The sequence below is a fragment of the Epinephelus moara genome, chromosome 24, assembly GCF_006386435.1.
Source record: "Epinephelus moara isolate mb chromosome 24, YSFRI_EMoa_1.0, whole genome shotgun sequence".
Lineage (NCBI taxonomy): Eukaryota > Metazoa > Chordata > Actinopteri > Perciformes > Serranidae > Epinephelus > Epinephelus moara.
Window position 1 is genome coordinate 8,579,259 of NC_065529.1, and position 27,508 is coordinate 8,606,766.

The 27,508-nt window shown below is 39.8% G+C and overlaps 1 protein-coding gene across 3 annotated transcripts in view; it reads right to left on the bottom strand.

Moving 5' to 3' along the window:
* Positions 1-27,508, bottom strand: part of cadpsa (Ca2+-dependent activator protein for secretion a) — a 273,414-nt gene that overhangs the window by 205,643 nt on the left and 40,263 nt on the right. For all 3 annotated transcript variants that reach the window (XM_050039323.1, XM_050039322.1, XM_050039321.1), the window contains exons 2-3: positions 18,356-18,469; positions 12,541-12,873 (exon numbers count right to left, since the gene is read on the bottom strand). In XM_050039323.1, the coding sequence (XP_049895280.1) occupies positions 12,541-12,873; positions 18,356-18,469 (447 nt within the window). The remainder of the gene's footprint in view (positions 1-12,540; positions 12,874-18,355; positions 18,470-27,508) is intronic.

The window sequence follows — 27,508 nt, forward strand, 5'->3', positions numbered from 1 at the left end:
CTATATAAAAATTAAATGTCGTTTTGCTGTGTTTAGGTGCCAGAATAGAATGAGTCACGGCTCAAGACTTAAATTTCATCACATACCAGCCGCAACTGCCCGTTAATACAAAAAAAGACAATATATTAAATCTTGTAATGGCCACATGCAATTTGGGAATGCACTGACAAACATTGTTGCCCTGCTGGTAGGGGCACCAGATGATAAACGCTTATACAGATAATTACTGAAGTCAGTGACAAAGAACATAATGTGTTGTTTAGTGGTGAGGACTATTGAGGACTACTGGCATTTGATAATAACATGCATACATTTGCCTTTTAATTTGGCAAAATGTCGGAGTTTTGTTTGAATTGTACACATTTTTAGTGTAAACATAGCTAGTGTTAGACTTCAACAATCTTGTAGGAAATAATACATCTTCTCCTCCTTTGGTTGGAACACAGCTTCAGCCATGCAGCACTAACTGGCAAAAGAGCTTGATAATGCTGACAGTAAGGTGCAGTAAGTAAACTTACACTATCACAGGCCATATTTGCATGTCCCTTGGGTTTAGCTTCTGTGTGGAGACATTCAGCATCTGGCTCATTGTGCATGGATCAGACAGCAGTCACTCCACTAATGAGGGCAGCAACATGTTGCTTTGAAACACGTTGGGAGGGGGAGAGCGCTGTCTGGCTTTTCTTCAAAAGCATACGACCAGAGCCACAGGCAGCAAAAGATGACAGCAGGGGACAAATCCCATTCCAGCTGCCGTAACCTGCATCTGTGCTTAACTGGTTCCAACCAGGGTCATCGCCAGGCTACACACACGCTGCATTACCCTGCTGGGTAGTACCAAAGTGAAGACATAAGCTCGTGTGGCAAAGGATGTTGCAACATCTCGTTAAGTAGAGGGATTTCCAAACTCACAATGTGGATTAAAGGATTACCTCATATGCTGTGGGTTTGGATTCAGAGCATGTTTAAATGATGTGCATGTGTTAGATGCACGTAAGAAAATATTTGCACAGAAGTTACTTGGTGTCATATCATCTTTTAATTCAGCAAACCATCTGTCAGTGCTTTCAGAAGGATTTACATCCTGTGCAATGACTTCCTGCTGTAGTCTCAACAATCATTGCCATCTCTATTCCCAATGAATGCTCAGTTATAGAGTAACCATATGCCTTGTGTGTGATTAGTTATTTAACTGTGGCTTGGTACTGTTAGATTTTAATTGGCAGTTATTAGCCACAGAGTGCAGCTCCTGCACCAAGAAGCCAATATTTACTCTCAGCACTGATAACTGGAAACAAACGGCTCATTTGGTGGAAATTTCTGTTTGTTGTAATGCCTGGGCCTCCCTTCCTGCCTGCCTCCTTCTAATCACCACCCCTGTTTAAACAGTTCAGCTCTCTCATCCTCCTCTCTTTTCATTTTACTCTCCCTTCCACACCCTAATTATCATTTTACTGTCTCTTTTCTCTCCTCTTTCCTTCTCTCATTCTTCTTTTCTGCAGTTATTACTTGTCTTATTCTTACCTAGGATTTCATCAGTCTCCTCAGGATTCTCTGAACTGTATACATTACTGTAATTTGTTGTCTGTCTGTCCTTTTCCTGTCTAGTGGTCATCTCTTTGACCTGCATCAGTGTCCTAAGTCTTTCTTTTGGTGGCTCCCTCTTCTCTCTTGTCTCCATGCTCTATTCTTTACCTTCCTTGCTGTATGAGAGACGCCATCTGGGTGGCAACGTACAATTTCCATTTTGTTCCATTTGGCACGGCACTGTACATTTTACAAATCAAGCAACTCGTTTCACCATTAAGTTCCAGGCACAGATTTATTCTGAGACACTTAGCCTGAATCATTTCTTTGGACTACTGCTTTGCTGTAGTAACATTACCTGCCTGAGGAGATTAGCACTGTTTATTTTGACATCACTGGCACTGCTGTGTGCACTAGTCCTTTTGGGTCCAGCAGTCCTTCAAGTTGACATCATTGAAACCTGTCTGTATGTTAGATGCTGGCTGAGAGATGGTGCAACAGCAGAGGGAGCTTTGTAGAGAGAGGGAGAGAGAGTATCAGGTGTGTTGTCAAGGGCAGAAGTGGGTGTGTCTTACGTAGTGTTCTGGTCAGTCCTCCCACATTACACACCAGTGCAAACAGCTGAAATGTATTAGACATTGCCATGAATGTCTGAGGGAATTTCCCACATTGTAAGTGCAGCATTTGCAGGAATTAATGAAATTATGTACAATACCTGCAATCCCGTGCTGAGATTCAGGCCGTGTTGTATCATTATGGCTTTTTGGACCTTCTGTTCTCTTTAGATGTTCTTTAAAGCGACAGTTGGTAACTTGAAAATAACTTTGTGTCATACTTGCTGAAACTGTAATGATATTCTAAAAGAAGCAAAAATCATATACCTCCTCCCGTGCTACTGCCTCTAATGGCATTCACTTGAATCAGACAGCAGCATGATCAGCCACAACCAATCAGAGTTGAGGAGTCGCTAACGCAACTGTCAATCATGTCAGTCATTCTGTTAACGCCAGTCTAACTGTCAAACTAGGCAGTGCTGATCAAATATGAATCAAGACTCTGTAACTGCACTGCCTCCGCTGGATTTGTAATTCAAGTATGGAGAACCCAGCTTAATGTGAGTGGCTGCAGCCTGTGTGTTTGTTGGTCAGGTCACAGGACATTTATCAAGGGGTGCAGGCAGGTGCGACTTTGACTTAGACATAGTGATGGGTAACGGATCAGTTCTGGTACTGAGCTTTGTATATATATATGTGTATGAGTCGGTGTGGGTTTTCAAAAATGGACTTTGCTGCCTATTACATTTCAAATGTTGTCAGAAACATATTTTAGTGACTGTTAAGCTGTAAAATGTGAAAGTTGGTCTGCCTGGTGGGCATTACTTGGTACTCCTGTTTAACTTGGTGGTCAGGTCACAAACTGTAATTCACATGATTGACAGCTGCACTAGAGACCCCTTAGCTCTGATTGGTTGTTTATAAAGTAAGGCCATCAGAAATGCTATGAGGCAATAGAGTAGGCAGAGTATGAGATTTTTTCCACAGATTATCTGTCTCATTTAGGGCTGTGTACATATCGTGACAACTTCAACAAATATGAAAGAATTTTTTTTATATTATTTTTTTTGTATAAAATGTACCAACCGTAGCTTTAATCACAAGTTATTGTAGTTTAATAGGAATGATTTTGAAAGCAATTTTATCATCTCTGTATACTATAGTATATCTTAGAATGACTTTGCACAACTCTAAGAGAAAGAACAATGGTCATATAACGTGGATTTGGTCAAGAAGCTACAGGAATAAAACTAGAACTACCACCCCACGGTATGCCTCCATGCACCAGTCAAGTTTCTTACAGTTTACATCCATGTCTGTGAACACATGAATGCCTCACACACATCCTCCCCCTCTAGCAGCACAGCAGATCTATACAATCAGCGGAGTTTCAAGGTAGACACTCAGGATTAATGTCCCCAATTCATTCTCTGACCAAATACTTCCCCTTCTGTTACTGAGATATGACATTGAATAATGGCTAGTAAAGTGTTTTGCGGAACATTATGATGTCACAGTGAAGTTGACCTTTGACCTTTTTGATATAAAATGCCATCACTTTATTATTTTATCCTATTAGACATTTGTGTGAAGTTAATGTAATAATTAGTGTAGGAATTCTGGAGTTAAGGCCCAAAACATATTTGTGAGGTCACTCTGACTTTGACCTTTGACCATCAACCTAAAAATTATAATCAGTTAATTCTTTAGTCCAAGTGAACATTTGTGCCAAATTTGAAGAAATTCCCTCAAGGTGTTCTTGAGATATTATATTCACAAAAATGAAAGGGATGCAAGGTCACAGTGACTTTTGACTACCAAATTCTAATTGGTACATCTTCAAGTCCAAGTGGACATTTATGCTAAATCTGAGAAAATACCCCTCAAGCTGTTCTTTAGGTTTTCATGTTCACAAGAATGAGACATTCAAGGACACCATGACCGTGACCATTGACCACAAAAAACTAATCAGTTAATGTTGAGTCTAATTGAACATTCGTGTAAAATTTGAAAAAAATTCTCTTGAGGCGTACTTGAGATATCACGTTCACAAGAATGGGACGGACAAATGTATGGATGGATGTACAGGTGGACAGACAACCCAAAAACATAATGCCTCTGGCCATGGCTGCCTATCAAAAACTGCATAAGAATACCACTATACATGTGAATCTGTATTTTTTGTTAAATATACTGTTTAGTTCTGTTTTAGCTTTTGCATGGTTAAGTTTAAGCCAAATTATTTTTGTTCAAGTGATGGTTCAAATGGCTCACACTTGGATGCAGGCTGTTAATGAAGGTGCATCCTCAATAAAGGCTGAGCCAAAACAGGGTATAAAATGAAATTACTACATGGGTAATTCCATCAATACACTACCGTCAGTTCAATGATACAGTCATGACACAGAGCCACCACTGCTGCACTGACTTTATCATTTCAACAGAATGACTGTTTCACTGCTTCCATGTTGTCTTCACACTTCTGGGAAGAAAGTACAGTAGCTGTGTAAAAAGTCCAGACTACGTCATTCTAAGGAAGTTTACAATGTGTGTTTACAGTGGTCACAAATATAAGTTTACTCAAAGATGTCTGCTTGAATGCACTTTTTATCTGAAAACAATGTATTCAAAGCAAATTGCAGCAACAACAATGGCAAATAAGGCCTCTTACTTAAATATGATAAAAATACTTAGAAATAAAAGCCTCTCTATAATAACAGCCTGCTTCCTTTCATTCATCCTAAGTTCAGGCCCATATGGCTAATAAGAATACTGCACAGCTGTTGGATAGATTGAGACAGAAAACCTTTCACATAACCGTATGCATCAGAACTTACAAATAAAAATAGCACACATTAAAGTGATAACTCATTCAGGATTGCAAAGTAGCATCACAAACGCAGAGAAACAGCTTCGCCTTTGCCAACAAGACCTCCTATTATCCCTTCCCCCATGTCTCCATACAGAGCTGTATTGCAAAAGACAGCAACAGATTTCTCAGCCTGCAGCTCATTAATTCAGAGTGGTTACTCCAGAAAAGGCAATTGTCCATGACAAGAGGAGAAGATAAAAAAAACCCTTCTATTTTGTGTCTAAGTCTGACATGGAAAGAGTTTTTTAGGGTATACAAGGACACGAGTGACCAGAAAATAACACCTGTTGTGCTACAAGAATGATACTGCTTTTGTTAAGACTAATTTATGAATAAGTTTAACAGTTCTATGAACCGGATTGAAACTGTGGCCCAACGCAGTGACGTACGATGTCGGCATGGATCGTAAACAACGAGTGTCATACACGACAATCCATCGTTTCATCTCGTGTAATTCGTCATAGTTAACGTCAACCAACGACATTCCGCCAGAAAGTCTAGCATGTTTGATGTTCTTTTTGTCGTTTGCGACCGCTCCTGTCACAGCCGTCACTTTGACCAATAGGAACACAGAGATATCTGCTGCCGTGCACAACTGTACGACAACAACAGCCCAGGCTGTTTGATATTTCCTCTAGGGATGTTACCACACAGAGTAAAAAGGGAAAAATGATGGTGTCAAACAGCAGAGGCACTTTGTCAACCCGGTGAGTACTGCCATTAGCATCAAGCTAGCAAACAATGGTACATCCTCACGGTCGGACATAAAGTAATAACATTAACAAATAGCGGCGGGGCTTTTACTCACCACAACTGCAGAGGCTCCCAGCTTCATTTGAAACAAACTACATTATAGACGGTCCATTATTTATTAATCCCTCTGTATCTTTATATATTTACTTTTTATCCACTCCCGTTGTCTTCATAAAGTTAATGTATCGCGCCGTCATTTCAAACTCAAGACTTCCTGAATTTGCTTCAGATTAAAAGCCCCTTGTAACTTCGGCTGAGAGAATCCCTCCATTTTCTAAATAGGCTTTTATTGTGAAACATTTGAAGGAACTTGTTCTGGAGGATTCAGTGACTTGTATGTTTGCGTACAGTACATCAAAGTGATCCATCATGTAGTGTGTCATGTCTGTTGGCCAAGTCATGGCACGATTTTATAAGTTTAAGTTTAAGTTTAAGTTTATTTACTTTATTAATCCCCCTGAGGGGAAATTCAATGTTTTCACTCTTGCTTGTCAATTACACACAGGTCCGAAAGACACACACATGCACAAAGTGGAGAGATGTCAGAGTGAGGGGGCTGCCCTTGGTGAGGCGCCCCGAGCGGTTGGGGGGTTTGGTGCCTTACTCAAGGGCACCTCGGCAGTGCCCAGGAGGTGAACTGGCCCCTCTCCAGCCACCAGTCCACGCTCCGCCCAGGAGGTGAACTGGCCCCTCTCCAGCCACCAGTCCACGCTCCATATTTTGGTTCGGACGGGGACTCGAACTGGCGACCCTCCGGTTCCCAACCCAAGTCCCTATGGACTGAGCTACTGCCGCTACTGACTCCAAAATCACGTAATGTGACATAGTGACTGTCAGAACGGGCAGAAATGTTGTGTAGTGTGTACTAGACATTAGTAGCAAATTTATGTGCGCCCATCTGTGCACCCATGGGTGTGTCGGAAGTGTGGTCAAGTGCATTATTTGTGTATTGCTATTTTGAGGCAGCAAAAAGCAACTGAGCCATTGACCAAAGAAAACCTAAAATCTAAAGTGAATGAATGCTGCAGTATTTTCCTGTTATTTAAATGCTGCATTATTCAGATAGTAAGATGCTCCTACATAGGTGTGTTCACAACACATGTACATTCTGCTTGTTACACACACACAGGGACGTGAGGATTGGTAACATAAAACATCATTAATGAGGAAAATATTAGTTACATTTTCTAAAATGTGAACATAGCAGAGAGCAGAGCAGAGTTGTAGGGCTGCTGTCCGACTCCCCATTAAGAGACACACTGTGTGTATTTACAGACAAGGAGCAGTGTAACATCTGTTATTTCAGAAGTTTAGTTCTATTTTCTCTGTTATAACTACAGTTTTGCTGCAGTGACATTACTGCTCTTACTGCAATACTCTCAGCAGAAGACTGCACCTACGATTAAGTAAGAGACTAATTACAACCCCTTTGCCCCTTGTGCCTTACTTTGTGCCCAGATTATGTGCCGTTTAACGAAGAACGAGCCCTAAATGCACTTGTGTCATCCACTTTAGACCATGCGCTACAGATTGTTTAAATATGGCCCATCATGTCAGGGGTTTGTCTCCATTTAGCCTGTCTACTCTGGTTACAGCTTGATAATGTAACCTACATAGTGCCTTCCCTTCATTGCACTACTGTCATGTATATACCACATGCCCCCAGACACACCCTGCTGAGTGCACTTTTCTAATTATCTATATGATTACATCGCCATGCTACTTCAGACAAACCACTGGTTTCCTCTGTAACACATCTCTTTGGCTGCCAATGCAGTATGTAGTGTATCGAAATCCTAAAAATTCTAAATACCTTCCAAATCCAAATGAAGTGTACTGATATTAACAGCAAACACCACAAGAAAAGCTGGCATTCTAGGATTTAGAGTGTAACAGTTTGTAGTCCTAAAAGGAAAGCATTTATTTAAGCCTTGGATTTTCTTGCCAGATTTCTAGTGTTTTTTTTCTCCCTCCCACAAGCTTTTCAGCTTATGCCTACAAACGTTTCACAGTTTGTTGTGTCACATTAATTATACAACAGGCTTGAAGGTTGAAATTGTGTAATATTAGTTTCCTGTATCTCTTTTCTATATTTATTGCTTAAATATGGCAAGAAACATATGGTATTTTTTACCATGCCTATGTGATGGTGTTCAGAGATTATCAATCAATCAAATGTGTGTAGAGATGAACTAGACATATTTAGCTGTCATGTATACGGTTATAGCATATCTTTGAATCCTATCTTCCACAGAGCTTCAGTTCATTTATCAAAAATTGTTAACAATTTTGATAATGCATTAACCAATAGACATCCTAACCGTTAGCTGGTCCCAGCTTCTCAGATGAGAGGGTTGCTGCTTCTCTCTGACTCGTTGCATGACGCATTTTAAACATATTTGGATTTTTGGACTGTAAGTCAAACAAAAATTACTCTAAAACATCACTTTGGACTAATGGGAACTGATGGTGAGTGTTGAATTACTTCATAATGGGTTGATCAAAAACTAATCAATACATTAAAAATGAAGGAAATTATAATTTGCTCTAATTTGCTATTTATTGTATTTTATTACTTAAATTCACATACTTCTATTTCATACTCCTACTTTTACTTCTTATAATTCTCTATTCTTTACATCGAGGTGACTGTAACGAATAACAATCTCCCCGTGGGGATCAGTAAAGTATTTCTGATTCTGATTCTGAGTGCATCACTTCCTGTGGCATTGTTCTGGTTAATAGGCGAAGTCATTTGAAAACACTGTTTATGCCTGCAGACAAAATGTATGCATTTTCAGGTCATTTTTTCTAAAGATCTTGGTCCACACCAAACATTTGAACAAAACAAAAATGGCTAAACCTCTTCACCTTTGTCGTATGTGCCATGAAAAACCTGGGTATAAAAAACCCTGGCTTAGTCTTAGCACATGGTGAAACACTAAGAGCTAGAGATGTGTTTTCTGATTTGGTCGGCTTAAAGTGGACATTACTGTGCTCTGAGACAGCCCCCTTCCACCAGTGTTGGAATGAAACAGAATGAGACAGATAAAGGGATAAAGGAGCCCTGACAGTGAGCAGGATTCACCCCCAACAGCGTCCTCAGTGATGGACTCAGCTCTGACAAAAGTCTGGCTGAGTACCTATAGGCCAGCCTCCAGCTGCTGACAACTGGACACATTATTACACCATCAATCTGCATTTACAGCCCAGCTCTCTGCCCTGTTATTATCATTACACTCTGCATATATTAATAACTCATTTTCTATCCAGCAGCAAATTTTTCATTGATGCAATACCTGGCTCTTAAACAGTGGATCTTCTATGTATAGAAGCCTGTCATTAGTATTGTTCCTCCTCTGTGTTCAGCCTGCTTCTCTGTATTCAGACTTCTTTTGTCTCATCACAATTACCACCTTTTTTGAATTGTTTCATTTTATAGTTTATATTCGTCGCTGAAAGCTTCACATCAGCTTCACATCTAAAAGTTCACATGCATGCTGTGACAAATACAGACAGTTCCTTCTCAAAAGCAAAGATGCTAATAAAGCAACACCGGACATCTTGGGGAGGAAGTTGGGGTGAATGGCATGATGTACAGAGTCTAACTCAGACCAACACAAAGTGACCTAAAACCAATCAGAGCAGCGAGACGTGTGACGTAGCACTGAGCAGAACATCCAAGTTGTAGTGGTGCTTGGTGCGTTTTCAAGCAGGAAAAAAATGTCACAAACTTTCCCATTTTACATCTAAACTGTGCACTAGATATATTTCTGAAAACATGTGAGACAAGAACTATGCAGTGCAGTAACAGAATTTTGATTTGTATTTGATCAGCGCTGCCTGGTTCGACAGTTTGATTTGTGCTTTGTGAGCCTGGTGCAATGCACTGGATGGAGCAGACTGGACACAATTAAATATAATCACAGCAGCGAAATGTGTGACATGTGACTTTTCAAATCTGGACCAGTAACACTCCTCTCTAAATCATCATATAAAACCCTCCCCCTTTATTAAACAGAAAAAAGAGTGAAAAGTTTTCTGGGTACGATAATCATCTCAGAAAATATCACGGTTTCACTGTTTCACAGTATTACAGAATCATTATTATAATTATAAGTCAAATTGGCCTGTAAAGGAATGAAAGCAGAGGGGTTATTTTTGGTTGAACAAACTACACTAAACTAAAATTGAGACTGAGCGCTGCAACTGTCCTTGAAACCATTTTTTTTAATGTATGTTTGTGCAAAAAGTCTCCCTTCGAAAATAACTGAAATAAAGTTGAGATTCTCTGTCCAGTTGCATTTTTTTCAATATCGTAAATAAGCAAATGTTCGCAGTATGATAACTATCAATTTTAATATCATAATGTCTTACCTTAAACCCCATATACCTCTGCAACCCTACCTATTTCATGTCAAATGACCACAGCCTGGTGAAGACTGTTCGGCCAGCTGCTGTCTTTTCAGCTCCTCAGGAGCTGCTGCTGACAGACAGCTGCTTCTGAGGATAGAAACTATCAAACGGAGGTTGGATCCCATGTAAACTGAACAGGCAGAATGCCTCAGTAGTGCTTACACACTACTCATGTCTCACTTTTGATATGCATTCTCAGTAAGACCCTCAATAGACAGGCTGGTTCTTTTAGCTTTCCTTAATGTGGATTCGTTTCCTTAAAAAACTCATCCAGAAGATTGGAGTGGTTGCTCTGAATTTAAAAAAATTAACAAGTTCCAAGGCAGTGTTTTCGCAAGAAGAACTAGAAGAAGAATATATACTTTATTAATCCCCCTGAGGGGAAATTCAGGTTTTTTCACTCTGTTGTCATATACACACAGGCCTGAAATACACACATGCACAAACAGGGCCTATACACGCCTTAAAAGGAGAGATGTCAGAGCGAGGGGGCTGCCTTAGACAGGTGCCCTGAGCAGTTGGGGGGAAGTGCTTTGCTCAAGGGCACCTTGGCAGTGCCCAGGAGGTGAACTGGTACCTCTCAAGCTACCAGTCCATACTCCATACTTGGTCCGTATGGGGAATTTAACCAATGACCTTCCAGTTCCCAAGACAAGTTTTCTACAGTATGAAATAAGCTATTGCCACAGAGTAAATAAAAAGAAAAGCCTTATTATATGAACCCAACACAACTCCAGCACATTTAGCTGTCAGGAGCCTTCACTGTTTCTCTCAGTTAAAGTAAGAGCTTTCAGGCTTCCAAGACAATGCTTGGCCAAAATATAAATCAATAATTGGCTACCTCTGAAGAACTTATCACAAGTGTTATAGTGATCTTAGTAACAGTGTACAAAAGTGAGCATGACGTTTTCCATCTCCAGAGGACAGAAATTATGTGATTGGAGCAGCCTGGTTCCAGACCTCTGAATCGCTGACTACATCTTTCTTTTTTTTATTGACTCTAATAGGTCTGGCGGTGTGTAAACTGACCGCCAAGCCATTCAGAGTTTGTAGGCAGGATTATGAATGGAGATGTCATCTCCCTGTGCCAGAGCCTTACTGCTGTTAGTCCACTTACAGAAATAACTCTTGTATCAACAGATTTCTTTCATAAACAACATTAACTGCTCAAACCAGCCACCACCACAGCCTCTATAATAACTGAAAATAACACCAACTGGATGGATATGTCAACCGCTACTGACTGGTTACAACAAACTAACAGCCCCTACTAGCCAGCCTTGAATGTTGAAATTAAATAAAATGTAAATTCAAGCTGATTACCAAGCTAATTTTTGAGTTCTTAAATGAAACCAAGACAGCTCAAAACCTAGTATATGGCTGGACTGTGTATGAAACACTGGAGGGCTTTTAATATGAAACAGGAAGTGCCATCTTAAAATGAAGAACAATACACTTAGACACAGTCGCACAGCAGAAGGGACCTGCCTTCTCTGGAGCTGTACCCATTGATCATTTAACACAACCCTCCCCTCTTCAACTGAGTGAGTGACTGGTGGCACAGCCAAGGTCCACGAACAACAAAAGTTTGCAAAACAGTCTATGGCGTTGATTAATTGGCCAAACTAATTAATTGGACATGTTATTTCCACTTTCTCCTCATAACTATGGCAGCACCCGTTCAACATTGCAACACATATAATATTCAATAACATCACATCTATATTTTAAGGCTTGTGTGTCATACAGATACAGATGTTCCTCAAATATGATGAGGTGATCCTCTCTTTCCTCCGTCCAAAACTGCAATTTCAACTGCAGCTGGCTAGTTAGCTAGCTAGCTTAATAATGTGGTTACAGAAAATGAGGAATACAGTAATACAGAACTGTCAGCACCCACAGCTCTGTCAGCAGCCAATGGGGAAACAACAACACTTACATCATCATGCACTCCAACCTTTGGTGTAACTTCATCACTCACTCACTCACTCACTCACTCACTCACTCAGTGATGATCAGACTTTTGCATTTATAGGGCTGGCCTCGCAGCAGCATGGTGATGCAGTGGTTAGCATTGTTGCTTCACAGCAAGATGGTTCCTGGTCAACACATTCTCACTGCGAACTCATCACATATCAGCGTTTGGTCATGGATTTTCCACGTCCAGATATGACGTGCAAGGTACCCTGGGTTTGTTGGTTGTTGATGTTCTGGGACGCACGCAGTAGGGTTTAGCCAACAAAAGCATATGGTTAGGTTTAGGAAAAAGAACAGGGTTTGGCCTTATAATCTTATGGGACGCAAACACCAATCTCCCAGGGAAAGTGAAAAAATATGGTAAAACAGCTATCTTGATTTGTTCATGTCACACACATATTCCAGAAGGCAAAGTTATATATAATACAGTTAAAGACTGACCTGGCAGGCGTTATAGAGGAGTTGGTGCTCAAACTTCTTGATGCCCAGGATCTGCTGGAACATCTCGTACAGCTGGTCCTTGCTGAGGATGAGCTCGGAGGCGGCGCTGGCCGTCATTCTCTGCTGGTGCTTCCTGGGGTCCTCTTCGCCTCGGTAGATGGTGTCAAATTTAGCAATCCAGGAGCTCAGCACTGTCTCTTTGCTCAGGCCGTCGATTTCAGGCAGGCTGCGTACCCGCTTCTCTATGTGCTTCTTAAAAACCTCCCGAGAGTCGCTGGCTGAGCAGCCGCCGCTCTGCACCATCCGGGACACACGGTCACTTTTCAGGAAGACCTGCAATCAATTGAAAAGAAGTTAAATAAAGGATTTCTGATTTACATATTTTGTATATGTATTTTTAAGTCATCAAGAAAGCTGCTTCCATTCTGGAAGCTGATCTTGAGAGAAGGATGTTGCTAAAGCTACGGCATCACACGCAAATACCTCTTAAACCCTTAATGCCTCTCTGAAAGAACACAGTAACATCTTAAGCACCACGGTTCACCAGTGAATGAGTTCCATCCTGGCTATCAGCCGGCACTACACCAACAAACAAACAATACAGCCCTCCTCCTGCAGGCATATACACACGCACTTCACACAATAACCTGTAAGAGTACAATCAATTCATGGCTATCATCCTGGTCGTGACTGATTTTCTAAAGCCTAAAAACAGAGCCAATATAGGGTGCAGGAGTCTAGTTTTCTCTCAGTCCACTCAACATTTGGGATGGGATATTTGTCCAATAATAGTAACACCGATGCACCATACAGCAGTTATCTATTGCATGCATACCAGAACCCTGCTCTACCATTTATACGTACCATTGGCAATTTTATCTTTATTTTTTGCGCTTATGTATTTTTCCCAATAAATTCTATTTTACTATATAAGTACATACACTTCAGTAATATATACATATTGTACTATGAATCAAGGAGTTGATAAATGTGTCTGAGTGCTACTTCACTGTGCAGCAGAGGCCATATTTTCAGAATGAAAGGACAGAACAGACTTTGAGGAATTGCATGTCATTTGCAACTTTGTCAGTAGAAACTTCTGACAGTGACATCTATGGATTTTACAGAATCACAGGGACACTGTTTCTGGAAAGACACACTGCTGTTGATCTTTTTTAATGTTATTTCCATCTCCACTGTATTGAGAAATCCCAGAGACAAATATCTTAAAACCTGGTAAAATCAGATCAAAACATGGCACCACTAGAAGGAAGTGAGGAAATCTGTTTATTAACTGAAACACTACCCAAATATCCTACACATTAATATCTTTTGTTTCATGTTAAATTTCTACCAATAAAGAGAAACAAAGAATTTCGATCACAAACCAAACATTTTTACATCGACTGAAAGCTGACTCACATTTGAAGGACAGTAGCTTGTGATTGACGGGTGGTAAATACCTGTCACCCACTGTCGACACAGCCATGCTCTTTGTAACCCTTTGTCTCTGTTTTTCTCTGTCTTTCTATTTTTGTCTTCTCCCCGACTCTGTCCCTCCCTCTCCCTCTCTCTCTCTCTGTGTACGTCAGTTTTAGCCTGAAGCTAAAGCCGAGCTGAGAGCTATGGGTTTTAATTGAATTGGATAACCTGTGCCACCAGCTTCATCTGTTAAATATCACAGCGTTCTCATTTGGCTTGCTTGGGCTGCCACATTAACTGATAAGGAAGTGTCAGTCAATGTGTCAGTGCCACAAACCCAACAGATACACCCCTTTGTTTTGTTCTAGCACCAAACTGCAGCCTTAAATCTCCAAATGTCCTTCCTTGCAACACTTGTTTCTGGATCAGCTTTTAAAAGACACGCAGGGATTATACAACAATGTAATTATTTCAGCCAACCCCTGTGCATTCAGTGCAATTTTGTCTAATCATCACAACTTTACAGCAAATTTGACCAGTTAAAATATATTATATCTTCTTTTGTCTTAGAGCTGCACACAACTTAATGATTCGCTCAGCCCCACCATGCCCCTCTTGACAGAGTCAAACACATAGTGACGGGGCTAACTGTTAGCATCTTTTATACAGGGTTAATGACAGAGTCAACATCTACGTTTCAGTGCTGGATGTTACTTAGAAAGAGTAGCTCCTGGAGATGTTCCTTCAGCGCTACATCCACCCACCTACCATCACATATACATTCTAATTCTGTGGGAAACAATGAATGTTCCTAATAATAGGCTCAGCATCACAACTATTTTTGCAGTTTTCACTTTTTTATTGCATTTATATTTTATTGCAAAAAATGCCTACATTTATTTTAAAAAAGCTGCCGGCATTTCAGGCTGCAACAATCACAAAACCAGCCCACAAAATCCTGGAGGAACTGCTTAACAAGTAAACATAGTATGAATTTATTTTGTTTGTTTTTTTAAATGAGCTGTACACAAAATTCAGAGCATTAATATCGCAGCAAACAACTATCTGCCACCAGGGGTCGACAAAACTGATTGCTGATTGGTCAGTTAAAGTTTATGCCAGGGAAATTGATTGGCCAGACAGTGAATTAGAGTCTGTGACGTGAGCAACGTCATTGTTTTAAAGTGATTTGTGACAGATGAAATCCATTGTGATTTGCTGAAATACATGTGGGTATGGCAAAATCCATTGCGGGATGCGTTCTTAGCTCACTGGGCTTTTACAGAGACGGAGCATCTCTGCTCTGTTAATGCCTGCAGTCAAAAGAAAAAAATGTCAGCAAACGGGCAACACTGCCTACCTGAGCAGTGTGTGTGCGTCACAGAATCTCAGCACCCATGTTAACAACCACACAGCTTATGCAAGCAGCGTGGCTCATCTAGACCTTCGGCCAGTGTGACACCTATTTTTTTTCCATGTGACGCACTGTTCTCAATCTCAGCAAAAATAGACAGTGAAAATGACCTGTTGACACATTGTCATCTCACCAGAAACACTGCACTCCAGTTTCACTACAGTACAGCTGTAGTATCCAAAGATTACCTGTATGTGAACAACACAGAGACCGAACAACACTTCTTATCCATTGCCCTCATAAGCACATCACACCTTTCACTACAGTTTTAATGTCTATATCTGTAGTGGGGCTGGCCCAATATCAGATTTTCACTATATGATTATCATGGCCAAAAGAGTGCACAATAACAATATTATCAGGATATCTAAAGATGCTATTAGTCAAGTTCATCTTCAGTTGTGTTTATCTTGCCTTTGTCTCATTTTTGGCAAATGAACTACACTCAGAATACAAGTGTAGGGAGGTGGAGACAGAGTCTGTTACCATAACCATACAAAAGCGCACAAAAATTAGAGCAATTAAACTTAATGGATAGCAAAAAAGCAACCAGATGGTGTTGGGGGAGGGAGACAAAGTGAGAACGGAAAGAAAGGGAAATGATTTAAGAGGCGCTGGATTATTTACACAAAACTATGACACAATGTCATATGTGTATATTTATTATTACACAATATCAATTCTTAATTTTTAAATATCATGGTTGTCGTCAATAAAGCAACACACCTACTGTGTAGAATATGTCACAGACATGAATGAACAGAATATATATAAGGAGTTATTTTTAACTCAACACCTCCTTTTTTCATTTCAGATTGAAAGCCCATTAGCATTTCTGTAAACAGAATCCTTTCATTTGTTAACACAAGGCTTTTAATGTTATTAACAACTGTGCGCAGTTTCTTAACCTTTTTCTGCCTATAATAACTATAAGTAACATATATAATGACATTCAAACAAATAGTACCTGTGGTATGTTTTGTACAGCTTTGTATATCAATATTACAGACATTCTTGTCTGCATTTTTGCTATTTTTGATGGTGATTTTTTTAATTGTAAATCATTTAATAAGTTTTTTCTCTTTACTCTTTTACTGTAAATCTGTATCCTTTTTTATTGCCTTGTAAAACACTTTGGATTTTCCTGGTGTATGAAATGCGCTATACAAATAAAGCTGCCTTGCCATTACAAATCAATAACTAAAGGAAAACAGCTAAATCTAAGGGGTACTTCACTTTTGTACTGATTATGTGTAATAAATACCTAAAATTATAGGAAAAATGTTTGTTTTGTTTTTTTGGCTGCTGGGCCAATTAAAGTATATAAGACCAGTAAAATCAAAAATGCAAAAATGGTACATTAGCCACTGTAAAGAGAGTGTCCTAAGCAGTGAATAAAGGCCCACAACCTATGTGTATGTGTTGTTATCCGAGCTGCTTCTCTGTTTTTTGTTGCGATAGATGATGGCTATGCATGTGCTCATACACTGGTTACCACTGATAACGCCATACCCGACCATGGTGGTGGGAGGAAGTCTGTTTTTTTTTTTTTAAAGCTGCTTCAGAGAGACTTTACTGATCATTTTGAAGGATGCAGTTTTTGGTGCTGTTGAATTGTATCACATTGTACTGATACGTGTTTTTATTATAGTGTCCATCCCACTTATATTGATGAGGGTAAGCTAAATAACAGAAGTAACTCTCTATGTATTTATATCGGACTAAACATTAGAAACACCTCTGTATAACATAATACATGAGTTCAACAAACTACTTATGTAAACTGGCTGATGCTGATGACTCAGCTATTGTGCCAGAGAGAAGCTCTGTTGCTACTCTGACAGCTGATGCTCAAAATATAACAGACCATGAGGCTTTTGTACTATCTGTGGGGAATATCTCAAAATCAACATGTAAACTTGGAAAAACAACTTAAAAAGTTACATTTCTTTGTCTCTTTAGCCTTCAATCAGTCTCTTTGCCTGCTTCAACATAATTATCCATTCACAGTATTACAGTAACAGCACTTTGAGCTTTGACTTGTTATTACTGGCTTCTTGTAATGTGGGCAATCCAAGAACTGAAGGTTATTCTACTCACTGTGAGTCACTGCGGATACTGTGTATCAAATGTCGAGTTGTAAATGCAGTACAAACCAGACTGTTAAGAAATGTGAGATGCAGAGAAGGCGCTGGTATTGCTATCATCACTTTTTATTTCCCTCTTCTATTCTTGGTAGATCCAGCCCACTGAATCCTGGTCGTTTGGGAGCATATTATTAAGACTGCCCTGCGGAGCTCAGTGCACACTCTGCATCATTTATCAGAGCCAAGACAAGTTATCTCCGCTGAGGTTTGGACACTTTTCTACCCATTATTAGTTTTCCTGCTCAGACAGATTCATTTGAAACAAGAAGAGGCTTGCAAGGGGAACTTAACAGGTAGTTTAGGCATCCGAAACAGCATTAGATTGCAGAAATTTGCTATTTATAATTCATAATATAAAATTAACATCAAGTATTTAACTGATTCTACACAGCAAACCCCAATCCATCCATTACACAAATCCATATGACATAGAGTAAAATGCTCAAACGACAAAAAAAGTTATGTTAAACTGATATAAAATTCCTTTCAGACAAGGGTCATGTGACACATTTACTTTGTGTCTGGTGTACTCAAAACCTTTATCTTACTGTATTGTGCTAAACTCAAAAATTTGAGTGCAGGCCATTTCCAAAAATGTTTTAAGTTGAGTGACAGAATTGGGGTTTACAGTGTACATAGAAAGTGTATTTTTTTGCCCTCTATGGGGAGGTCAGAGGTTGCATAAGGCCACAAAGACTGGGTTAATGGCTTGACAAACCCAGCAGTATGTGCACTTTTAATCAAAAGGTTTTATATCAGGGTTAAAAAATACATTCAATGTGTGTTTTGTGAGTACACTGGTGACAGAGTGTGACAGATGATACAGACTCACCTCATAGTAGCTCTGGACAGCGTTGATGAAGGCTTCATCAGCTACGATCTGGGTGTCTCCACTGAGGAACGCCTGGAAACGCTCTTTGACTGTCTGCAGCTGCTGCTTACTGATCTGAAGGAGACAGTGGGAAACAAGAGCCAATGAGGCTGTTATAGTTTATGAAAAGCACAGATAAAAAAAAGAGATTGTGCAAAGATTATATGAGCTCATCAAGAATTAACTAAAGCATTCTATTATTCTTCCTTTTTCTGTCTTTCTTCACTTTATTAGTCTTGATCCTTGACTTCCAGAAGAATTTCAATTTCCAATCATGTGGACGTACAAAGGCCCTAGCAACTCAACCAACAGGACATAAAACAGTTACAGCTGATAGCACGAAAACAGAACCTTTGATGGTGTGGATTCTCTAAATTAATGATACTGACACATGAGAGCAATATGGAGGAATGTTCTGAAAACCAGGAAGGGAAAGATCAACATGAGAAGTACAAATAGCAGAAGTTATGGTTGAAAAATGTTCTAAATATCTGTAAAACAAAGCCTCCCCACTGGATCAGAGTGTGGAAATAGCCATTAGCATCCAGTCATCTACTTTAGAGTCCTAGATTTCAATCCTGTGGTTAGTTTTGTACAGAAACAGGTCAGGAGGAAGCACCTTTTTAAGGTATGACAGCTGACACAAGGAGCAGACTGATGGCTTTACGGTGGAAATGTTGTATGCTTATACATCTAAGACAAACAAATGTGTAGTCTCTCTTCATAATCACCTGCTGTAGCTGATAGCTGATAGGCAGTCCTTTATTGAATTCTGTTTGGAAACTGATTCTTCCGAAAAACAGTTTTGCCTGTGTACACTGCAGACATCAAACAGATTTTCACGACCATAATACATCATAACAATTTACTTTAATCACCTATTTAGATTTACAAGTAAAGAAAGATGATAAAACCTCGTATGAAGACACATTTTATATCACTGCAACAGTGTTTAAAGGGAAATTTCGGTTTATTTCAATGGCTGCTGGAAGGCTTTAGCTCTGGAGATTGGTGGTGTAACATTACCTGTGAATGCTGTGCCCCAATGCCCACAGAAGAGGAATGCCTCTGTTGCAAGGAATGGGACCGGTTGNACTTGAAACAAATTTAGGATGATAGGAGACAGGTTGAAATAAACCGAAATTTCCCTTTAACTGTATTGTCACTCATTTTACAGTGTTTACTGAACACAGGAGAACCATAAAGAGGAATGATAAAACCACTCCTGTTACAAGGCGTTTTAATGAAATGTAACATTACATTTCATCCTTCTTTTATAAAATGTGTAGAAGTAATTAAGCCCAATCAGGTGGTGGTGTCAGTTTCTCAGAAAAAAAGAAGGTTCATCTCAAAAGTTTATTTCACGGCTGGAGGGGGGAGCGTCACGAATGAGGACTATTTTTCATAGTGCTGGTGTTTTACAAATTCCTAAATAATTCCAAATGTCTTATCGCTTCCTTTCTATTCTATGACATTTTTTTTTCCTTTGGCTTATTTTTAACATTTTCAAGATATTGCAATGTGTATCCTGACTTGTTTTACTCAGTCAGATTTCAGGACAACACATTCTCAGGACTGGTTTCTCAAAGTAAAATATCACACAATCAACTATATTGCAACAAAATCTTAATGCTAACCAGCTCACCAGGATAATCCACTTAGGTGGAAAGAAACAACAGGCAGAGCTCATTCTGACTTTTCTCTCAACAGCTTCTCTACAGCTTGCAGTTTTCTCTTTCTGGCAAAACAGCCAGCTCCACTCAATATTGTCTTTGAAATCTTAAGTAAGAAATGTCTTTTTTCACTCTTATAAACTTAACCACGCTTCTGCCTTGCACATCTGCTATGCTCTCCAGTGGCTTGTGGTGTTTGGGAGGCCTTTAGGGAACATCTCAAGTGGGGCAGAATTTGCCTGGTTTGATGGTGGTCTATAAATGTATATTCATAACTACATACCAGACCCCAAGCCTATTTACTCATATGGAGTTGCCTGCTAAGTATGTGCAGTAGTGTTTCTTCTGCTGGCTCCGTCCATGAGTTCCGTGCTCATAGACTTTACGTTGTGGTGATGTCACAGATTTTTAAATCGCTCTTTGTTGGCTCAAGAAAAGTTTTACAAAAAAACCATGGATCAAAAATTCATAAAAGAATGAGTTATAATTGACCTTGTTTGAATTTCTAGGTGTCCTGCCAACAGTTTTACAATCTTATACAAAGGTATTCTATAGGGAAATGCTTTTTGGGCCACAGCGGATTTTTTCACTGCGATACCACATATGGCCACTGGGAAAAAAATTGGAAGCAGGACTGAACTTTGCTTCTTTGGGCCTGCTGTGGTCCCCTACACTGTATATAAAAGATAGACAACACTGCTTCACTTCCTCCCACTGTACAAAAATGAAGCCAAAATATCCCAGGCGCAGGCATTGATATTTAACACTCTTGGAGTCAGTCTGCGCATTGATCTGGAATTGGGGCTTCAGTATCAAGTTCCTGCTCCATACATCTAGGGTCTCTACACTTGTCTGACCCAATTTCGAGCAGAACCACTAATCACGAGCACACTGACTGACCCCCTGAATTTTGCACAACCTTGTGATTTTGTCCAATCATCGCAACTTTACCACAAATTTGACTTTGTAAAACCAGTAAAAATCTAATTTCATTGTAGAGCTTCATGCAGCATTTTGATTTACTCAGGCCCTCTCTCTCTGTGTTCTCATGAGACTGCTGCTGCAGGACCAGAGCTCTGCGCGGGAAAAAGTGTCACACACACAGTGACATGGCTAACTGTTAGCATGACAAAGCTAATGTTATCCAACAGTTATTAACGGGTTTATGACAGGGTCAAGTCATTTCAAAGTCGGTGTGAGAGTGTGAGATTAACAGTTTGGTAGCAGATGTTAATTACTGCCACAAGGCTTCTGCCAAGGTGGCAAAATATGATGAGCAGTGATATGATCACATTGTGCTGTGTTACCTCACGCTAGGATCTCATGGGGATGGTCCTTCAGCGTGTGTGTGTGTGTGTGTGCGTGTGTGCGCGAGTGTGATTTTTAAGTATGCCATTAAATATGCACATTTTGGCTTTTGACATCCTCTATGCATCTTAAGGGCAGCTATGGTTCAGTAGATAGAGTGGGTCGTCTGCATGTGGAAGTATCCTTGGGCAAGATACTGAACCCCACATTGCACTAAATGGCTGTGTGTGTGAATGTTTAATTGATGAGCAGGTGGCACCTTGTATGGTAGCCTCAGCCATCAGTGTATAAATGTGTGTGAAGGGGGGAATGTAGCATGTGGTGTAAAAGCACTTTGAGTGGATGGAAGACTAGAAGTGCAAGTCTATTTACCATTTCCAATCACTTTCCACAAGTCTGACTAATGCTTGACTAATGTGTATGTGTGTGTATATATGATTATTTGTCTTTTACATTTTTTTTTATCTTTTTAAATGATTTTGCTCCAAACCCATTTTATTTAAAAAAAAATGTCAAGTGTTTTATGGTGACCCTGATGAAGGCCACAAGCCAAAACACATTGGTCTAACAATAAAGTAGCTCTTCCCTTCTCCCTGCACAATGGAAGTAGGTGGAGATGTGCCAGAAATCCCTAATCTGCTTCTATAAAAGGTAAAACATGTCCAAACACACCTCACATGTCTACAGAGATTCAGCTGAAGATGTTGGCTGCAGAGGTGCCCAAAAGATAATCAAAGCCAGCATGAACTGGAAAACAGACTGTAGTCTCATGCTTCAACAAAACTACTGTAGTGAAAGGAGCCAGCAGGGACAAGAACAGAGAGGCACCACTGCTGACAGCATCTGCTCAATGAGAAACCCTACAGGAGTAAGGAAAGTAATACTAGTTTAAAGGCGCTCTGGTTTTCTATAAATGCCTAATTGCACCTAAAAATTCCCAAATCACCTCCTAACAAATTGTTGATGTTCTCAAATTCAGTACAGTTAAAAATTTTGTTTGAAAACAATAATGTGAGCTGGGAGGAACAGAGGTACTGGGAGCTACCGTGCAGCGTGACAACTGAAGTGTATCTTTGAAAGTACTAAAATCTGTCAACACTTGTACAATTAAAACAAATGTGACAGAAAAAGTCACAGAGAATTGGCAGTGTTCTTGTTAAAGCAGGTGTACAGGTCTGAGGACAGTTTTCACTATATGAAGCCAATGCAGAGGTGCCAAAAACTGCAGTTCCTCTAATGACCATTTGAGGCTGGCTCCAAAAGAGAGTTCATCCCCACAGACCCCCATGTTAAAATGCCTGTTTACAGCAGAAATAAACATGTTTACAGCCTGGTACAAAAAATGTTTCATTGTTTCACATTCATGACAACTGTGCAGGGGTGTTTTTTTATTGTAACTCATCAGATTACATTTTATTAAGGCTTAAAGTTATGCATATCTAACACGGCTGCTTTGAGTGACAGGCTGTCTGTAAGGTGTTGCTACAGTCTATAGCCCCTATTACACTGCTTCTTCAAGGCAGGAATTTCACACCATTTTTCTGCCTCACCATTCTGTTTAAAAGGTACAATCATGGAATGGGGGTACAGAGTGATCTTGACTTTACGCTAGCATCGGAGGTTGTAACAGCGCCAAAATGATGTCTGCATAAAAGGGGCAGCAAGCAGTATGGGATCATGGGTGGGAATTTTTGAAGATGTGTTATGTGAGCGACTCGCTGCCAGGTTAAAAAGTAGGTGGTAGCAGTTAGCAGCTAACTCAAAGAATAAGAAAGAAATGATTGTTATTGCCCTATTAATCATTGTTATTGTTTAAAAAGCACAGTGGACACGTTTGTTATGTCACAATAGAGGCCGACACCACTGTGTTACATGTCAGGCCTGTCTTTTGCTTCCACAATGACAGCATGCTGTCTAAAGTCACACACTGGGGCGGTATGCTGCTGCTTGGACTTCGTAGCCACCCTATAGTGTAATCTCTCTGTAAAAAAGTTACATCTACCCCTCACTCTTCCACAGCTCCACCCTCTTGTCTATATATGGTCATTTCTGGCTTGAAAAAAAACCAAAACAAGATAGCTATGGCCGAAATGCCGAACCCAAGGCGTCAAACAGCAGTCCACAATCCAATGGGTGATGTCACAGTAGCTACGTCCATTATTTTATACAGTCTGTGGTTTTTCACTTTAACATATAGTTTGTCAGCAATAGAATTAAGCATTTGCAATGGTGACACAGTGTCAGTATGAGTAATGCCTGTAACAGATGGAAAAATGTACTATTTGTGTATTAGCTGTTGTTTACTTATCCCACTTAGCTAAGCTATTACATCACCAATTAAACACTATCTTTAAGCGATCAAATCACTGTTCTTAGAGCATGGACGTAGATTTCAGTGGGATGCAGGGTACATATCTCTCTCAATATTCCAAACAGAAGAGGACTCTTATTTTGACAAAATTAAAGACATTTACACCATAAATTGATGCAGAAAGGCACAAAATTGGTGCATAAATATTAACCAGAATGGAGGAAAATAAGTGTTTGACGCTCAAAATTTTCTGGCTGACGATCCCAAACTCCCTGTTTCATATGTGCCCCCCCTCAATGTTGAAAAGAAACCCACAACTCTGCATAACAGTGTGATGTTTAGGCGCTGCTTCTGACTGCCTTCAGTTCAGTCTGGTTGTTTGGTCTGTTGCTGGTTCAAACTGTTCCGTTCACTTCACTACAAAACTAAGCTTTTATGAGCCCAGTGTATGATTTGTCGCCTAAATCCAAATGACAAATGAATGGAAAAGAGGTAAGTAAAAAGGCTTAACCTAATAATTAAACTTTATGGAGCTGATATTAAAGATTACTCCTTTTGGAGGCATGCTTTAAATAAGTATTATAACATTTTCGTACAAAACTGCTTTGTGCTTTGAGCCTTTATTTTAAAATTTCTGCTTTGGAGCTTTAGTATCCTTAGAGATTGGCCGTCCATGCATTGTCTTCATTGGCCTATTGCTTTTCTACAGGTGATGATAGTTTACAACTCACTGTGTGATGGTCTCCCAGTTACAAACTACAGTCTAACCATAGACACAGACATACTGTCAGATCATACATGTGCATGCTGTCATGTTTTATAAATGAAGTTACAAAATAATACATTATCATATGTAACACCGCATCATCCTTCAGCAAAGACAATAGCTCTACAATGACATGACGAATAAGAACCTTCCTCCCTGCTAGAAGACTCCACACCCATTGGCCAGTTTCCGCCCGCAGCCCTGGTAACCGTTACCATGGCCACTGCAGCAGAGGAAGCAGTGTGAGATTAAAGCTTCCATAATGGGGGTCAAAGTTCACAGTTCAGATTAACTTCAGTGGAGCCAGCTGTGTGCTAATGTTGATCCATAATTCAGTGCATGACTACATATTGTTAAAGAGGAGGTGTATGTACAGCTGGTGATCAGACTGTAGGTCAGTGTGTTGTCTGACTTGGTTTAGTTACTACCTCAGTTTTGTCTTTAAAGTTCCAGAATATTTATAAATATGTTTTCATTAGTGTGTAATCACCTGAAAATAAGAATCATTGTGTTTCTGTTACCTTAGAAAAAGCAGTTTACATCTACTTACAGAGCGGGTCCTCTTCTCCAGAATACACCAAAAACTGGCTTTAGATAGGGCTGTTAGCGTTTTGCGTTGGCCACCATGGTGCTCCTACACACTTGTAATTTGCAACCTCACCACCAGATGCCACTAAATCCTACACTCTACACGTTTAACTAAAGAAAGTCATGTGTCTTAAAAACCCTAGCAGCTTAATACAGATGCAGGTTTTATGTGACGTGACTTAAGTTGGCATAGACACACCAGCATACTGTCGTATCAGGGCACCAAACTCTTGCAAGAACTTTTACCTTGAATTTAAACCTGAGCAGGGAAACATCCTGTGGTGCATAACGTAACCATGATGTACTTCAATTTCCCCTTCCTTATTTTGTCATGACTTAAAAATTCTCCCAGTAAAGTACTGCCTGAATCACCTCAAAAGGGAAAGGCTCCTGATCACCACCAAGTCAAAGACAGGTCCACTACATCTCTTATTCAGTTTCCAGTGTCCATAGCCTAAATAATGTTTAAGATCACTGAATGATGTTCAGTGTATTTCAGTATATTTAGCGAGCCATTTTAGCATTGGTTATATTAATTCTTTTATCCATCCAAGAGAACAACACCATCTGTAATTATGTAATTTGTGGATAACCCTCTCTTGTTCTCCCCCTCCGGCCGAGGCAGCGCCTCAAAGTGCCGGTTCTGTGCCTATCGTTGGTTTAGATTTAGGTAGGGGTAAACACAGAGTAGCAAGCAGACAGACAGACAAGGACAAAAATATCATAAAGACTAGCTCTATGTGTGATTAGAAATGAAGCATAATGATGTAAGGTATATGAAATTAATAGAGATATTCAATAACTCTAAATAGTTTGTTAACAATTAACAGTTCTTTGTTGTTGTTGCACATGTAGTGGACTATTTTTGCGCTAGCAGGTAAAGCTGGCCCTTTCAACTGGCTCATTATATCTCACACCTGTGGGAAACACTGCTATTACTCCATTGTAGATGTGCTGAAAATAATCAACAAGTCACCTAGCCCAACAAGGATTACAGCACTATAACAACCTCACACAACTTTGCTTCTGAAAGACCGTCATCATCATGCCCACACATGATCAGCGCTAACACTGTTCTGTGCTAGCTGTGCTTTTATTGTACTGTGGGAAAAGTGGTAGCGTCCAAATAAGCAGAAGTGCTACCCTTGGAGCTCTAAATTGCCAGCAAACGCTTCACTCAAATTTCAAAATATTAGAACTACAACCTTGTTTGCCACAGCTGTATGTGGTGTTGCCAGAGGCGACACATGTAAGCAGGGACAGCAGAGAGTGATGGAAGAAAAACTCATACCACAATCTTGCAGGTAAAAATAATGCATGACCAAATGCATTCAGTAGTCAGATTGGCATCCCAGGTCTGTGAATAGGCATATAGTTTAAAAACTTAGTAAATGCAATGCTAAAGTTAGCTCATACCCATACCGATGTTGCGCTTTGCTTCTGCAAATGTCTGCACTTCACCCTCCCTCACAGTGAGCGAAGAGCAAATTTTCTTATCTGAAGGCAGCTTAAGAGATCCATTCTCAGGAAATCATGGGTCATTTAAAAGGACATTTGAACTGTTGGGAATCATGAGTTAGAGATTACAGTTTTATGATAAAAATGGATCGTTTCACCCATCTAAAAAGATTATTTGCAAATAATAATGACCAACATTTTTGTGACCTCCCTAAGTCAGTTGGCCTCAGCTACAACCATGCCAGCATGGACTGGAACCTTATTTCTATTCCAGGCTCCAATCACAAGACCTACAGTAAGTTGCTGTATTATCAGTATCAGTGTGTGTGTGTGTGTGTTTGAGAAACAGAGAGTGTGTGATGTGCACCGCACTGTGTGTTTTGTTTTGGGGGGTTTTCAAATTGAATGCCACTGGTAAAAAACGCTTGCTGCGCCTATTTATTGTTGCCAGGCAACCACCCCATCACTTTTGTACCCTAACATTCCCATGTAATCAATCAGTTTATTTATTGCTGCTCATTATTATTTATTTTATTTTGTTTTATTATTTATTATCTTGTATTTTTTGCATGCCTAGTTTTTTTAATTTTTAATCTGACTCTTTCTCTTCTTGACTGCTGTAACACTGGAATTTCTCAATTGGGGGATAAATAAAGGTGTATCTTATGTTATGTTATGTTATGTTATGTTATGTTATGTTATCTTATCTTATCTTATCTTATCTTATCTTATCTTATCTTATCTTATCTATTTTTTCAGTTTATTTGAAAGTAGTTAGTAGCTATTTATGAAAATGGACAGGCAGAGCATACTTGCTGTAGCTCTGGTTGAGGGTGAGAGGCTGTCAGCAAATAGTTTGTTGGGCTCAGGGTCACAGAGATCTGTGTGGGTACATGAGACCCTGAAAAAAAGGGTGGATCATGGAGAGTATCAACAGTTGGTCCAGGAGCTTTGCCTCCATGATGACTGTTTCCAGGCGTATTTTAGGATGACCTGCTGTCTATCGTCGG